An 18,270-nucleotide genomic window follows, 5' to 3' on the forward strand; every position below is an offset into this window, starting at 1 on the left:
GTTCTTGTTCTTGTTCCTGTTATTATTTCTTATTTTTATTGTTATTCTCATTCTTTTATTTTTATTCTCATTCTTATTTTTATTTTTATTCTCATTTTTATTCTTATTCTCATTCTAATTCTTATTTTTATTCTTATTTTTATTCCTATTCTTATTTTTATTCATTTTTATTATTTGTAATTCTAATTTTTATTTGTATTTTCATTCTTATTCTTATTCTTATTCATTTTTATTATTTCTAATTAAAATTTTTATTCTTATTCATTTTCATTTTTATTATTTCTAATTCTAATTTTTTATTTGTATTCTTATTCTTATTTTGAGAATGAAAAGTTCAGTGTCATAACTCAAGTGGTTGCCTCCCAACTTGATGGTTGCTGGTTCAATCTCCTCCGTCGGTGAATAGATTTCACTTCTTCTTTCAGTTCAGCTTCAATTCACTGGCAATTTCGACTGAAATTGCTTCATCATCTTTCCTTTATCGCCATCATTTTGTGCGTCTCCGTCCTCCTTCCTTCATTTGTGTTTTTGTTCCTTTTCAAACCTTTTCAAATCAAAACCCAGAACGCCGAGGCTGTTGACGCCTGGGGAAATGTCACGGCGCTGTGAAACATATTTAAAAAATATGAATCATCTGCACAGAGGCTATAGGAAGGTACGTATAGGTTACTCATCAAGTCCAAACCAGCGTGAAGAGTTTCATTATGTTTCTAATTGTTTGTCATCAGGCTTAATCAACACTGAACAATATTCAACCTAGTTTTATTGGATGGGATTCTTTTCATGTATGGTAATGGTTTAATTTCATTTGAATATGCATCAGATTCCAATTGAATGCATCCCATAATCAGTTCACAGTTCCACATGTCCAAAAGGAGTAGGAAGAAGCAAAGCTTATTAAATCCTACCCCTCCATCTGGTACTTTTACAATCAGTAACTGTTACATTTGTTCACTTCCTGCTTTTCTAATATAATGAAATTTTTTTCTATTTTTAATTTTTTTATTTTCATTTGTATTTTTTCATTTTATAGTTGTATTTTTTATTTATATTTTATTTTTTTATTTATATTTTATTATTATTATTATTATTATTACATATAATAATAATAAATACATAAAAAATTGAATTGAAATTGAAAAAAGTTGAAATAAAATTTGAATAAAAAATACAAATACAAATTAAAAAATACAAACAAAAAGTACAAATACATTAAAAAAATATAAATAAAAAATACAACTATAAAATGAAAAAATACAAATGAAAATAAAAAAATAAAAAATAGAAAGAATAATAGAAAGAATAATAATTATTATTATTATATGTAATAACAATAATGATTATTATTATTATTATTTTATTATTATTATTATTAAATATATATAATATAAAATATTGTGGGAATAAAGTGGAAAATATTAGTCATGAGCATTTTTAGAAAACGGTGACATGGAAAGTGAAGACATAATCAGGAATTGCTACGAGACGGAGAAAGTGTAGGATTAGAAAATAAGATGTGCTTCTTCCTACTCCTTGTAACTGTGATCTACCTTAATCTAAGTTGAGAGCATGGGATTAAAAAGGGAGTAGTATTATGCAATGGATACATGTTACATTTTATAGGATTACCTCTCTGGAGTATAACGATAAGCAGAGGAAGTACAAACAACAGTAACGACTATCGTTGTCAAAGCAGTGGTAGTATGAATGGATGCGGGTGTGATTGATCCTCACTGATCGCCGTTATTGATCGTCACACATTCTTAATGATTAGCATCGCCAATTAGGGAGGAATGCCAATGGTATCCAATGTTGTTGGCATTGGCATCAACGCGGCGCTTTCCCTTCCGCTTCATTAGCCGCGATGATGACATTCTCCTTCCCCGAATTCTAATAACATCCCCCCTCGGAAATTGACTGTGACAGGTGCTGAAATTGGAGAGCGTCCATATATTTTCTATCACCGTGTCTGCTCGAGTTCCGCCGCCATCAGACGTGTGACGTGAAATGTATTTTCAGCCACCGCTGTGCTGTTTGCTGCATATATGTAAATAAATACATATGAGTTGTGTCATACGGTTATCAGAGTCTACGCGCTTATGTATATATTACTTGACTGTTGAAATTGGCATATGTGCTTCTGATTTTGAGAGTCGCGGGTGTGCTGGAGCCTATCCCAGCTGTCTTTGGGCGGGAGGAGGGGTACACCTGTGAGTGGAATACATTAAAACAGACCGTTTTCACGGGAACCACGGAATCCAAAGAGATACAGCTGAATAGGTGCAGATTCTGGAAGAACTAGAACGCTGGTATTGTGGTTATTGTGTGTTGTTGCTCTATAGAAGTCAAAAATAGCATAATAGGTCCCCTTTAAGCAGGATACATGAATGGAATATATTACTTGACTGTTGAAATTGGCATATGTGCTTCTGATTTTGAGGGTCGCGGGTGTGCTGGAGCCTATCCCAGCTGTCTTCGGGCGAGAGGGGGAGGGTACACCCGTGGGTGGAATACATTAAAACAGACCGTTTTCACGGGAACCACAAAATCTAAAAAAAAAGTATAGCTGAATAGGTGCAGATCCTGGAAGAACTAGAACGTTGGAATGCTGGTTATTGTGTGTAGTTGCTCTATAGGGCGTGCTGGAGCCTATCCCAGCTGTCTTCGGGCGAGAGGCCGGGTACACCCATGGGTGGAATACATTAAAACAGGCCATTTTCATGGGAACCACGGAATCCAAAGAAATACAGCCGAATAGGTGCAGATTCTGGAAGAACTAGAACACTGGTATTCTGGTTATTGTGTGTAGTTGCTCTATAGAAGTCCAAAAATAGCATTATAGATCCTATCCTCGCTGTTTTCGGGCGATAGGCGGGGTACACCCTGGACTGATGGCCAGCCAATCACAGGGCACATATAGACAAACAACCATTCACACTCACATTCATACCTATGGACAATTTGGAGTCGCTAATTAACCTAGCATGTTTTTGGAATGTGGGAGGAAACCGGAGTACCCGTAGAAAACCGATGGCCGAGGGTGGAATTGAACTCTGGTTTCCTAGCTGTGTGGCCTGCGTGCTAACCACTTAACCACCGTGCAGAATGAGAGTTCCATTGTTAAAATTACAAGTAAATGGTGCTGACTTCAAGTAATAACACATAATTTATGGCCATAACGTAGACCTTGGCGGTCCTGATGCAGCCACTTGGTACATTACATCAGCCCTCATTGCCCTTCAAGTCAAAATGTCCACCAAACACATCATGTCATAACGACAGAACCCCACTGTTCCTCTTTGTTGGGAAGGCAACCTGACCTCGTTGCTCAGCACAAATAGACAGCTTTGCCACTTGAGGGTCACCATTTGTAAAAAAAACAGTCAGTTTACAGGAGAAACAGGAGCGCAAATACTGTCTTGTGTTTGTGAGCAGTGGTGGAACATGTGCCGAGGAAGAAGCCAGTCCATTTTGGAGCAAATCCAGATAGCAAGACACAATTTGGACTGGTGCCGTTATTACGCCCTACCACCAAATCTGGTCAAATCTGGTCTCATTAATCCCTCGTTTGTTACAGTTAATTGGTACCGGATAAGGATTCCTTGTGTATAAATGGAATATTTTTGTATTTAGAACATAAAAAAACTTCTAAATATGTTTTTAATATTATTAGAGCCCTCTAGAGATAAAATAACACCCAATTAGCCAATAACGCTTCCCTGTGTGTGATGCTGTAAATGTCTTCCATCGGGCAGTTGAGTATATTGGTTTATCACTTTAGTCCTGTTGTACTGAGCAGCCAGGATAGATCAATGTACTGCTTTTATTGTTACACAATAAAAAACAAAATATAAAAATATATAATAATAACAATTATTATTATTATTATATAAGTAAATATTATGGGAGTTATATTAAATATAAAATATTCTGGGAATAAAGTGGAAAATATTAGAAATTGTAATATGAAAAACCAACTAATAATAATAATAATAATGTTGTCAGAAATGTTCTCCTCATGACTAATATTTTCCACTTTATTCCCAGAATATTTTATATTACATATTATATATATATAATAATTGTAAATGAAATTGAAATTGTAATATGAAAAACCAACAAATAATAATAATATGATGATGATTATTATTATTATTATTATTATTATTTGTTGGTTTTTCATAATATTACAACTTCTTCAGAAATGTTCTCCTCATGACTAATATTTTTCACTTTATTCCCAGAATATTTTATATTATATATTATATATATAATAATTGTAAATGAAATTGAAATTGTAATATGAAAAACCAACAAATAATAATAATAATAATATGATGATGATTATTATTATTTGTTGGTTTTTAATAATAATATTAATATAAATATATAAATATATTTATTTAATAATATTACAACTTCTTCATAAATGTTCTCCTCATGACTAATATTTTCCAATTTATTCCCAGAATATTTTATATTATATATATATATATATATATATATATATATAATAGTTTTTATTATTGTTATATATTTTTATATTTTTTTATTGTGTAACAATAAAAGCAGTACATTCATCTATCCTGGCTGAAGTTGTCATATATATAACAATAATAATAATCATCATCATATTATTATTATTATTTGTAATATGATGATGATTATTATTATTATTTATTGGTTTTTCATATTACAATTTCTTCAGAAATGTTCTCCTCATGACTAATATTTTCCACTTTATTCCCATCATATTTTATATTATATATAATAATAATAATAAGAAGAAGAAGAAGAAGAAGAAGAAGAAGAATTGTTATTATTATATATTTTTATATATTTGTTTGATTGTGTAGCAATAAAAGCAGTAAATTGATCTATATTTAATAATATTAATAATTATTATTGTTTATTATTATTATTATTATTATTAAGCTGTTCTGCCAAGCAACGTGTTCAGCCTTAAGACCACAGACTTTATGAGTCAAAGTCTTGTTTTTTTCTTTCATTTTTACTTCCTGTTCTGAAGAGAACTTCCTGCAGTGGCTATTGTCTCATCATTGACTTCTTGTATTGTATTTTAATGGCATATTTTAAGTCTTTTTGCTTTTATATGTGCCATAGCATAATGTATTGTGGTCACATAGTGCTATTCTAGTCACTATCCAATCATGAAATACTCCCCCCAGCGTCTATTTGAGTAAAACGGAATAACTGTTGAGGTGGCATTGACCATAAACAGGCTTTGGTGTTTCCGCTTTTATAAGAAAATCTCTCTCGAGGCGTTGCTGATACGCATTTTACAAGAACGGGAGGGACTGAAACCAACGCCAGGCTCTTTTGGTTATGGCTGTTTCCATGATGGAGGCATAAAAATAGAAAGCGGCGGAAGCGATTTGTGATTGATGAGTGATGGCTGCAAATTAGCCAAGCCAACGACGGTGTGACAGCTGGACGTGCAAGTGTGCTTGTTACTTAAACAGTAACCACTGACGATTGTCATATATATATATATATATATATATGTATAATACTACTCTACTACTATATAATACTACTCTTCTGAAAAATCTGCTCACCTCATCCTTCATATCTACTTCCATGAAATGATTGTAGCCCACTCAGTAAAAAAAAAACACAAACCACGCACATCATCATCTTTTTTTATAGCTGTGTAGGGAAATGTTGATTTAATTCCCTGTATTTAGATACTTAGAAATGGGATCAATGATCTCCCAGGTACCAATGCCCTATATTCCTAATGATGTAATCATGTCCCCAAACCAAGCGGAGCCCACATGGGGTTCCTCCCTGCCTCCCCAATGTGAACCTACTGGGTTTATGTGGGGCAGCAAATTAGATCACGCCGCAAATAAACCTCACACTGTTAAAATGGGAGGCCGTGTGTATGGAGCACGGTGGTGCTGGAACTAGGTTAATCGATGATTAATTGATGAGCCAATTAATCGACAGCTTGATTGTTTTTTTTATAGAAAAAGACAAGATTTTACGAAAGTAGTGTTGTTATGAATATTCAAATTTTAAAGAAAAACAAAACAAAATAAAATAAAGTTGTCATTTTTGGAGAATTAAGTTGGGGGAAAAATATTATGGGAGTGATTGTGAAAGTAAATATTATTGGAGTTATATTAAATATAAAATATTATGGGAATAAAGTGGAAAATATTTGTCATGAGGAAAAACATTTCTGAAGAAGTTGTAATATTATGAAAAACCAATAAAACAAATCAAGTTGTCATTTATGGAAAATTATGCTGTGGAAAATATAAGAATAAATAAAATAAATATAAATAAATATGAAATTATAAATATAAAATAGAATAAATATAAATATAATATAAATTTGTCATATAAATATAATATAAATTTGTCATATAAATATAATATAAAGATAATATAAATATAAGAAATATAAATTTGTCATATATAAAGATAATATTATATAATATAAATTAGGGAATATAGTCATAATTCTGAAAAGACAAAAGTTGAATAGAAAACATTCATTCATGTTATAAGAATAAAGTCAAAATATTAAGAGATGTATTCTAACCGGAAAAATGTCTAAATTTCTATTCAGGGAAATGTCATTTATAATAATATAATAACATGAAATTGAAATATTAAAGAAAATGTTGTAGTATTATGAGAAACATGGGGGGAAAAGCGTAAAGTTGATACTAATGATCTGCTTTTTCACCTACTGTATATAAACAAAGCTAATATGTAGTTTTTTATTAAACTATATATCAACTACTTAGTGTATATATATTGACAAAATTATATATTAATTATTTATAGTAATTATATATTGACAAAATATCAATATATAATTGCATCCTTTCATTTTTCATTAAGTGGTCCTCTGTAGCAAAAGTTAGGATACTCCTGAACTAATCCATAACTTGATTAATCGAAACAACATGCTTTAGATTAATCGACTGAGAAAATAATTAGTTGCAAGCTGAAACAAGCAAAAAAAAAAAAAATAGCACAGAACAAACCATTAATCCCAATCATGGACGTTTCCTATGTCGTGTTTTCATTCCAGGTTAGTTGGAGGCTTCCAAAGGAGCATTGGCTCCTCCTGGGAATTTGGACCGGAATAGACAGCAAAGGAGTCCAATTCCCCATTGCACGTTAAAAAAGCGTCTGAATTCGGAGCACAAAGGACGTAAAAAGTTCAGCAGAGTGAAAGATAATATAAATAAAAAAGAAGGGATTTCCGGAAACATGGGAATATTATAAAGCATTGTACTTGTAGCTAGATCGGGACTACACATCCATAGGAGAGGATCCGGGGGATTACTGAATAATGTATGTGTCGCATGCACTATGTTTTTCCAAGCCGCTGTAGAGGCAAGTGGACAAATTGTGTCATGATGCAACAGGCAGCTAATCCTCCCCTTATGTAAACACTTGACTGCTGTTCAAATGCCATGTGGAGGGAATACAGACGTTGTCTTTAAGCCACCGGAGCGTCGCGGCAAGGGATGTCTTGAGGTTGAGACGGTGTGATCTCACTTTTGGAATGACTGCGAATCCTTTTGCTCCCTGGCCCTGGGGGGGGTGGGGGCTCATCAAGCAGAAGAACGTGTGCTGCAGGTAGCAGACGGAGCTTGATGACATCATCGTTGTTGGCAGGGAGATAGATAGATAGATGGATGGTTGGCATAGAAAGAATCAACATCATAAAAATATACTGTATACTATAATATAATGTAATATAATTAGATCGGAATGGCTCTACTGTGACTTTGAATACAAGATGAACCTTTTTTTTTCAAGAAAATATTCATATAAAACATTTTTAAGATTGACTAAATGACAATTTGAATTTATTTATTTTTTTTAGTTCTCAGTGAAATTGCAATACAGTCATCCTTTACCAATTTTTTACTAATTTTTGACTACTCGATTATGGTTTTTCCAAAAGAAATCTGTTCTGTGTTCGAATACAGCTGGTTATTAGTGAAAAAATATACATATTTAACCACAATTTGCATATTTTGTGCCTAAATGAAGCATTTTCAAGCATAAACATATACTATAAGTAAAATGAAAATTTAGGCTTTCAGAAGATGCATTCAAAGGAGCGATGCAATGTAGTACTCCACAATGGTCACTAGGTGTCATTAATGTTACTGTTATGTTCATGAGAAACACAACAGCAGACAGCTTATTTTATTTTTTATTAAATATTTTAATTTGTATTTTTTTTATTTTTTACTACATTTTTTAAATTACATTAAAAAATAAATTTCTAAAAAATATTTTAAATTATTATATTATTAAATTATTTTTAATTATTTTAAAGTTTAAAATAATTTTTTTTCAAATTTTTTATTTTAACAAAATGCAGGTATGAATGATTTCACAACCGACACAGTAATACCTAACACAGGCTGATGTTGCATCATTTCCTGTTTGCCCCCCCCTCTTTGCCCCTCTTCTCGCCTAGCACCAGAACACATTTACAGCAACACAAATGAGCACAAGTCTTATTTATGTCTTTTATATTGTGTAATAGGTCTGTAAATGTGACTATAGGGGTGCTATTTTATGTCTACAGTGCTCTAATAATGTTAAAACATATTTTTCTATGCTTTTACGTTGTCTACATTGTGTAATAGGACTGTAAATGTGACTATAGGGGTGCTATTTTATGTCTACAGTGCACTAATAATGTTAAAACATAATTTTTTATGCTCTATAAAAATGTCCCATTTATAAATAAGGAATCCCACTTCGGGAAAGTTCACTTTTACAACAACACAAATGAGCACAAATCTTATTTATGTCTCTTATATTGTGTAATAGGACTGTAAATGTGAGTATAGGGGTGCTATTTTATGTCTAGAGTGCTCTAATAATGTTAAAACATGTTTTTCTATGCTCTACAAAAATGTCCCACTTCTTAATAAGGAATCCCACTTCGGGAAAGTTCACTTTCCGATTCAAGGCGATAAACAAGGAAGTATCGTGGTTTGAATTATTATTATTATTGATTTATGAAAATGATAAAGCAGAATCTTTAGACTTCAGATGGTTCTTTCTGTATGTTTAACATTCCAAATAGAATCTTATGCCTCATGGAAGGCGACTGACTGCAAAAAAAAAGATGGATGAAACAAACCAGCAGCGACTAAACCGGAACCTCCTTCGGGGATTTAATGCAACTTTATGTGAAAATCCTTTCAAAATGAAGGCATGAAATATGCATAACCCCGCCGATGTAACTCGTGTGTCTTTTGTTGCCTTTTCCCAACAGAGAGCTCGAGGTCCTGTGAGAGCATGAAAACAAGCCGTGTCACCCCTCCCCGAATCCCGACAAGACATGACATAACACGGGCCACCTGCTAATCAGCCATGATAGCCGTAGAGCTGTGACTGGCATCCAAGAGCCGACGCCTCTTCTTCTCCGGACCTTCTTGCTGCATTTTTTTTCTCCGACGAACACAACCTCCTTGGTGCCTGTCCTCGTGTTTCTCTTCAGGATTCGAAAAAACATCTCCATCATGCAGAGTCCGTCCACCGCATCAGGTTTCATTGTTGTCGTTTCCTCCCTCTTAATTGCCACCCGCTTCCCCGCCGTTGTCAATGGGGACTGCTGGCTCATCGAGGGGGACAAAGGTTACGTGTGGCTGGCCATCTGCAGCCAGAACCAGCCGCCGTACGAGACCATCCCGCAACACATCAACAACACCGTCCATGACCTGAGGCTCAACGAGAACAAACTGAAAGCCGTGTCGCTAAGTTCCATGTACCGCTTCACCAACCTCACAGATCTCAACCTGACCAAGAACGAAATCAGCTACATTGAAGACGGGGCCTTTTCGGGACAAGCTAACCTACAGGTGACGCAAACCCTGAAGCGGGGGGTGTCCAAAGTGCGCCATTTTGGGCTGTTTTTTTTAATTGGCCCACAGCACATTCTAAAAATATAATTTAACAAGAAAACTGCACAAAAATTAAGTCCAAATATTAACAAAAAAGAAAAAACAAGTTGTAATCTGACAAACAAAAGTCTGAATTTTACGAAAATAACATTGTATTATTATGAGTAAAAATAACATAATTTTAGGAGCCTAAAATGTAAATATTACAGGTTATTTTTTAAGGCATTATGAGAAAAATGTAAGTAAATATAATTTAACAAGAACATAAAAATACAACAGCTAAAATGGAAAAATTATGCAGTAATCTACAACAATAAAACATGAAAAATGAGGAAAATGTCGTAATTTTATCACCATAATATTAGAAAAAATAACTGCTGAAATACTAATTTAAAAAATATGAAAACAACAAATAAAATAAAAAAAATTTAAAATTGTGCTGTAGCACGGTTGAAATATAAAAAAAATGTTTGTTATATTTTTTATAAATTTTAAATTATTTTTTTTAATAATATGAAAATTTGCTTGACTAAATTATGTGAATAAAGTAAATATTTTATAGGATTAAAGTCATATTAGTTTTTGCCTCTGCAAAGCATGCAGAAAGTGAAAATATTAATTTTAAAAAACAGCAGCGAAATATACATTCCTAGCATAGATATTCCTAGCATATCTACATGTGTTCTTTTTACAAGTTGTAATTTTATGCGAACATCATAATATTAGAAAAAAATAACTGCTGAAATACTATTTAAAAAAATATTAAAACAACAAATAAAATTAAAAAAATTGAAAATTGTTAAAATATGGGATATGAGAAAATATAGAGAAATATGAGAAAAGAAAATTACAAGAAGTTGAAAAAAACTGTAATTTTACACAAATTATGTAAAAATAGTAACAGACAAAATAAATAATTTGACAGGAACAATAACAATAATGTCATATTAGCGTAGTAGCACGGTTGAAATATAAAAAAAATGTTTTTTATATTTTTTATAAATAATATATAATAATATTATATTATATAATATATAATATTATATTATATATTATTCTATTATATATATATATATATATATATATATATATATATATAAATAAATAAAAATATAAATAATTTTAAATTAATTTTTTTTAATAATATGAAAATTTGCTTGACTAAATTATGTGAATAAAATAAAAATTTTATAGGATTTTAGTTATTAGTTATATTAGTTTTTGCCTTTGCAAAGCATGCAGAAAGTGAAAATATTCATTAAAAAAACGGCAACAAAATATATATTCCTAGCATATCTATATGTGTTCTTTTCCAAAATATAAGTTGAGCCCTCGCGAGAAAAAGTTTGGACACCCCTGCCACAAAGTCGCAGTATTTTAGGGTATATTTGGGCGCTAACTTCCTGTTCCTGCTTCCTCAGGTCCTTCAGCTGGGCTACAACAAACTGAACAACCTGACCGAGGGCATGATGAGAGGACTCAGCCGCATGCAATGTCTATTCCTCCAGCATAATCTCATCGAGGTTATTGCCAGCAATGCATTCTGGGAGTGCCCCAGCCTTAGCAGCATCGATCTGTCATCCAACAAACTGGCCCGCATCGATCCATCGACGTTCACCGTTCTCAATCACCTAATGGTTTGTGAACTGGCAGCCAATCCCTTCCACTGCGGATGCGATCTGTACAGCTTCCTGATTTGGTTAGAATCCTTCAACAACGTCACGCACACTTACGACCGTCTGCAGTGCGAGACACCTCGCGAGATGTTTGGTTTCCCGCTGCTGAGCCCCATCGCCGCCGGTCACGCCGGTCGAAATGCCAAAAACATTTTAAACTCCCATTGCCGAGATGGTGTAATGATTCCCGGAATGACGTCACTTCCGCCGGACCTGGATGGTTCATCCGGAATGGGTCCGGAGATGTACGGCGGCGTGGGACCTTACCACCAACCCAACTCGTCCACAGGGATGGAAAACGGCTTCATTCCCAGCATCAAACTCCATCAGGTGTCTTTGTCGTCGGCATCGCTCCTGGTCCAGATTCCGAAACCGTTCAGTAAAATGTACATTCTGACGCAATACAACCAAACGTACGTATCGGATGTTATGACGCTGAAGAACAACAAGGAGAAGATCACGCTCAGCAAGCTCAAACCTCACACTAATTACACCTTCTGCGTGGCGTCCATCCGTAATTCCCAACGCTACAACCACACCTGTCTCACCTTTTCCACTCGTTCCCAAAACATCCTCCCAACGCCGTCTACCACGACTCACTACATCATGACCATCGTGGGTTGCCTCTTCGGAATGCTCATCGTCTTAGGCTTCGTTTACTACTGTTTACGGAAAAAACGGATGCATGACGAGAAGAAGAAGTCAATCTGCGTTAAGAAAACTATACTGGAAATGCGCTACGGACCGGAAGTAGCGGCGGCGGTCGCGAATGATCCAACGGCGGTCCATAAGTTGCAAGAACATTCCAGAGACCACCATCAGTATCACCATCACCACGGGGGGAAGCTTCCGATGTCGGCGTCGTCCAGTTCCGGAATGCTACACTCGGCTAACACTAGCTCCTCACGATTGTCGTCGATCCCTCAGGTGGAAAAGATGGCGACCGCTTTCTCCGAGGCTATGACCAGTAAAGGGAATTATATGGATATCCGAAGTGGAGCGGCGGGAATGGAGAGACTCGGAGGAGACGGCGGACACGGAGTCATAAGAGGGGACGATTTAAGGGACGATGACGGAAGCGATGTCGGAGAGGATTCGGAAGACGACGGACACGGATCCGCATCCGAGATCTCGACCATCGCTATGGAGGTGGATAAAGTCAACCAGATTATTAACAACTGTATCGATGCGTTGAAACTGGACGCGGCGGCTGTCGCCGCTTCGGGGTCCTCGCCAAATCCGGCTACTTCCTCCAACCCGACGTCGCCGCCGCCGAGTAGCACATCCGCTCTGACGCGGGGATTAATAACACTTCCTCAAGGCATGACGGAATCTTGTCCGGTTAACAAAATTCCACCTCCGCCGCCGCTCCCTGCTTTGAATACGCCGCTTTCCGAGCGGCCGGGGATCAGCGGCGGCGGATTCGTCGTTACGCCTCCGTATAGACCGCCGCCACCGGCTAACGCCGTACGCCCGATTCAACGCCAAATGAGCGCGGATGCGGCTGTCGTGATTGTAAACGCCGTGAAGAAACAAAGCAGTACTACGTCTTGTGGTTCCGTTGGTCGGGACCGGGAGCGGGAACGGGATCGGGATCGCGGCGGAGCTCGTGTTTATAGTCTGGATGTTCCGGAACCGAGGAGCCCGGATGGCAGTACTCAGTACTCCGACCGTGCCAGTCCTGTGGGTTGCGGGGAGCCCCTGGAAAGACTCCCGTTAGTCGGAAGTATGAGCTGCACCGCAGCGGGGGGTGGCGGTGGTTGCGACAGTGGTGGCGTTGGTGCCCAACATCCGGAAAACCAAATCCCGCACCATTACCATCAACAACAACCGCAACAACAACTGGATGTGCAGCAGGACTACCACTGCTCAGAGCACCGCCATTCCGTCCCGGCGCTCTACTACGACGGCTCCCACCAGGGCTCCCCGGCTCAGAGGGTGTCCTTCCTAAAACCGCTGTCCCGTTCCCGTCGGGATGCTGCGTCTTACTCCCAGCTTTCTCCGGCTCGCCACCATTCCAGCTACTCCGGCTACTCCTCCAGTCCTGAGTACTCCTCAGAGAGCACGCTGAGGATCTGGGAGCGTTTCCGTCCTTACCGTAAAGGCCAACGTGACGAGGCGTGTTACGTAACGGCCGGGAATGCCCTTCGGAAGAAGGTGCAGTTCGCTAAAGGCGAGGACCTGCACGACATCCTGGATTACTGGAAGGGAGTATCGGCACAGCAGAAGCTTTGACTCGGGGACCGGTATTAAGTATTCTTTGTTTACTTCTGGTTCTACTTTGCCCTTTCTGGGACGGAGAACCTTCTTAAAAGGTAAAGGGAAGATAAATGTCGGACACGTTTTGCCTTTTTTTTTTTTTTCGGCATGCTTGTGTGTATAGCATATTGACTGTGAAACCGTGCCTGGGATACCTGGGAATTTTTTTTTTTTTTTACATTTTACAATTCATTGTAGCAGCGCTTCTGGAATTCTTTAACATTTGCAGCATTTCTTGATCTCACAGGAAGCAAACAGGACGCTAACTGTGCAATTTGAATAATATTTTTTAGACCGTGCTTACTCAGTGCCGTGCCGTGCGTGAGTGTGGGCTCATTGGGAATTCAGTGGGAAAACTCATGGCTTCAGCCGAGAGGGTGACATGATGCAGCACGTGGTTATATTTAGACCGGCGTGGAAGTGAAGAGTTGTCAAAATGTAGGCTCCGTGTACCGGAATTGGGGGGGGGTATTTTGCATTTCAACAGCAACTGTCACACAGGAAGTAGAGAAAAAAAATATATGTTATAAGGAAAACTGACATGGTTACATGCATTGGCCACACAGCTTGGAGACCCCGAGTTCGATTCCATCCTCGGGCATCTCTCGCATGTTCTCCCCGTGCATGCGTGGGTTTTCTCCGGGTACTCCGATTTCCTCCCACATTCCAAAAACATGCTAGGTTAATTAGCGACTCCAAATTGTCCATAGGTATGAATGTGAGTGTGAATGGTTGTTTGTCTATATGTGCCCTGTGATTGGCTGGCCACCAGTCCAGGGTGTACCCCGCCTCTCGCCCCAAACACAGCTGGAATAGGCTCCAGCACCCCCCACGACCCTCGTGAGGATCCATGGTAGAAAATGAATGATTTAATGAATGAAACGTGACGCATAACATTACAAATCATTGTCAGAAATGGAGTGGGTACCCCCATGAAATGGGGTGGATGCCCCCCCCCGTATGAAATGCCACCCCCCCCCCCCCCCATTTCCGTTTTTTTACGGGAATTAATGGGGTTCTCACAAGAGACTCAGTAGCTCCTCACGAGGCTACGCTCTTCTGCACTGTGTGTGTATGCTAGCAGCCCCGCCTCCACCCACTGTATGACTGAGAAGTGGGCTCACTCCGTTCATGCCATTGTTCTACACAACAAATGGGCGTGGAGTGAACCCTCTTCCTGTTACCTACAAGCTTTGTACCCACAAATGCGAAATTTTGTCACATTGGGCGGCAGAGCAGATCATCCAAAAACCGGAAGGTTCACGGTTCAATTCTCTCACCTTCCATTCAGTCACTGTTGTCGTGTCCCTTGGGCAAGGCACTTCACCTTGGAAGCCACGTTTCTATCCGACTACCCATTCGGCTGTGGCTACAGATGTAGCCTACCACCACTAGTGTATGACTGTGGAGTGAATGACCAATGGGTGCAATTCATATCAAATATAATACATTTTTATGATTTCAATCTTGTGAGATCTTGTGACACTACGACGAATTAATGTCGTTTTACGTGTCAGTGCGTGATGCGTTCAAGGGAAGAGTACATTCCAAATTTTTTCTTTAAATAGGAAAAAAATGACTGCCAACACTTTTCATTTACGTCTAACTTCGGTTATCCATCTTAAAACGGGCGTGTACCTTTGGTGTGTGTGTGTGTGTGTGTGTGTGTGTGTTCAGTGGTCAGTGTAAGTGGGTGTTGGCATGCCTTGTCAGATTACATCGTCTACGCCCCAAACTGATTATAATGAATACTTGTGAATATCTAATAGCCGTCCGGATTCATATAGTAAGCTACGTCACATGACTAAACACATGGATGAACGCACAAACAACAACCGTTATTTTCCAGACATATTATTCGAAAGTAGCACAGCGCCTCTTGTCGCTACTTTTAAACTTTAAACCGTTTTCCTTTGCAACAATCTGCCCAAACTGCTGTGAAATCATTTTTTTGGCTACCGTAAAATGTGAAAAACTCAAGTGATCCTTGTCTCGGATTTCTATTTAGGGCTAAAACTCCATAGAAAATTAATTACTGAGACGTTCGAGGTTGTTTTTTTTGTTTGTTTGTTTCTTATCTTACTTTTGAGCCACTTTAACAGGTTGATTGTACGTTCCTAGGAAGTGGACGGCGAAGAAGTACAGCTACGACATAAAAGCATAGGTCACAACTGGTCATACGGGATAAAAACTGTATGATGTTTTGATTTTTGAGGTTCTTTCTCAGGTCAAATTCTACGGGAGTTTTTGTTTTGGGTTCAGGTTGCAAGAAAAAACACACTTTGTACGTGTTTGTGCGTTGTCCGTACAACCGATGTGTGTCGTTTTGCTGGTGTCAGATTTGGGTACAATGTCGTGCCGTGTATCATACCTGCATAATCCGTGCGTCCGACGTATGTCCGTCGTATATCTCCTCTTCCGGTCACCAAAAAACAGGGAACGGCAAAAATTGCAAGGTCGTAAACGTAGAATTCAAAAATTTTATTTTTTTCTCTTAATTTTTTTACCCTATTATATTCAAATTGCAACCTGATTTCCCCCCAAATTTTACGAGTAAAAAAAAAAAGTGTATATTTTTTCTTTAATATTTTGCTACTAAAGTGACATTATTTTTCCGCTTAATATTACAAGCTTATTTTTGTAAAATTGTTTTTGTCTTTTTTTTCAATATTTCAACGTTTTTCTGATATATAACAAGTTTTTTCTCTTTTCTTTTTCTTTTAATTTTTCTTTTTCTCTTAATTTCTCTGAATTTTTTGACCCTATTATATTCAAATAACAACTATTTTTGCAATTTATTTTATTTTAAAAAATCTATTCATCTATTTTGACTTTATTTCCAAAATATTTTTACTTTGTTTTTGTAATATTCAAACTTTTTCCACCACCTAATTTTCCAAAAATTACAATTTTATTTGTTATTTTGTTTCTGATAATATTAAAATTTTCCCAATAACATAAATGAAGAATAGCTGTAACTAATATTGCAGTTTAGCATGTTTTTAGGAGTTTCTATATTGTTATTGATGCGTGGTACTGTAATATTGGATATTGCATCTCCGTATTACATCTCTTCTGGTCACCAAAAAATGGGAAATTCAAGTTTTTTCTCTTAATTTTTCTTTTTCTCTTAATTTCTCAGAATTTTTTTTACCCTATTCTATTCAAATTACAACTATTTTTGCAATTTATTTTATTTTAAAAAATCATTTAAATTAAGTATTTTGACTTTATTTCCAAAATATTTTTACTTTGTTTTTGTAATATTCAAACTTTCCAAAAAACGAGGAACGGCAAAAATCGCAAGTTCGTAAAGGTCGTGTATGTCTAGTTGTGACCTAGCCCCAATTTTTTTGGTCGACTTTTTAATGCGTCCTGTCATGAGAAGCGTTCCCGCCACATATCATAATGATGTTGATGGCGGCGGCAAATATAAGTCGGATTTTTTTTGTTTATGTCGTACTTTTTTTTTTGCCTACCATTTCCTACGATTTTTAAATTCTTTAGAAAACACACGTTGCTTTTTCTTGGTTTTGCATGTGATGGTTCGTTAAAGACTTTTAATCTCATTTGGGGTTAAATATCTCACACAGAAGGTTCGATACCCGTTCATCTATCTGGGATCATCAAAGGTTGCCAATTTACTGTGATTAAAGCCAATTTTTAACATTTTTATAGGTCAGGATTTCCTTATTTGGTGTGTTGGGCTGCCAAAGCAAGTTTATCCAAGTGTGGAGGTCGGAATTAGATGTGTATTTCCGGAGGGGGGGGGGGGCTTTATTTGGGCTGCCAGTCGAAAAAAAATGTCATGACATAATGTAAAATTCATTTCATGTTTCAATCTCAAAGGGAATTATTTGTATTGATGGAATCGGTGAAAGTAAACAAAAAGTGCTCTCCTGCTCAGTTCGAAGCCGAGCGACCTTTTTTATTTGGAATTCTAGCATTAAAAGCGCTTTTTTTTGTTGTTTTTTTTTATTCAAATGAGGCATGTGGCTGACACGGACTTAGTGGGAATACAAATGGAATTCTATGGCACCAGTAAATAGTGTTGGTGATTACTTTGCTGATTGAGAGGATAAATTTGAAATTCACCTTAATAATAATAATAATCATACATTTAATTTTGTGATACAGTCAGCATTTTAAAGGGCCAAACCTAATGGAAGCTGAATTCTCTTTGCTAAGAGATTATATACTGTATATACAGTATTTCATATTCAAGTGTAATATTATTATGAACTTTTCACATATTTGCTGTCATTTTTGTATTTCATTTTCCAAATATGTCAGCTTTCTTCTTAAATAATCTTCATAAATGTTTTTATTCTCATAATATCATAACTTTTTGCCAAACCAAATTTAGTCTTTCAAATTTTTTTGCCTTTTTTCTCCAATATTTCAAAGTATTTCTG

The 18,270-nt window shown here is 36.6% G+C and overlaps 1 protein-coding gene across 8 annotated transcripts in view; it reads left to right on the plus strand.

Annotated features, from left to right (window-relative positions):
• Window positions 1-17,817, plus strand: part of LOC131103574 (protein phosphatase 1 regulatory subunit 29) — an 80,735-nt gene extending 62,918 nt beyond the window's left edge. For all 8 annotated transcript variants that reach the window (XM_058049948.1, XM_058049953.1, XM_058049954.1 and 5 more), the window contains 2 exons: window positions 9,293-9,878; window positions 11,342-17,817. In XM_058049948.1, the coding sequence (XP_057905931.1) occupies window positions 9,540-9,878; window positions 11,342-13,831 (2,829 nt within the window). In that variant the 5' untranslated portion in view covers window positions 9,293-9,539 and the 3' untranslated portion in view covers window positions 13,832-17,817. The remainder of the gene's footprint in view (window positions 1-9,292; window positions 9,879-11,341) is intronic.
• Window positions 17,818-18,270: the final 453 nt, after the last annotated feature.

The sequence above is a fragment of the Doryrhamphus excisus genome, chromosome 15 (genome assembly GCF_030265055.1).
Source record: "Doryrhamphus excisus isolate RoL2022-K1 chromosome 15, RoL_Dexc_1.0, whole genome shotgun sequence".
Classification (NCBI taxonomy): Eukaryota; Metazoa; Chordata; class Actinopteri; order Syngnathiformes; family Syngnathidae; genus Doryrhamphus; species Doryrhamphus excisus.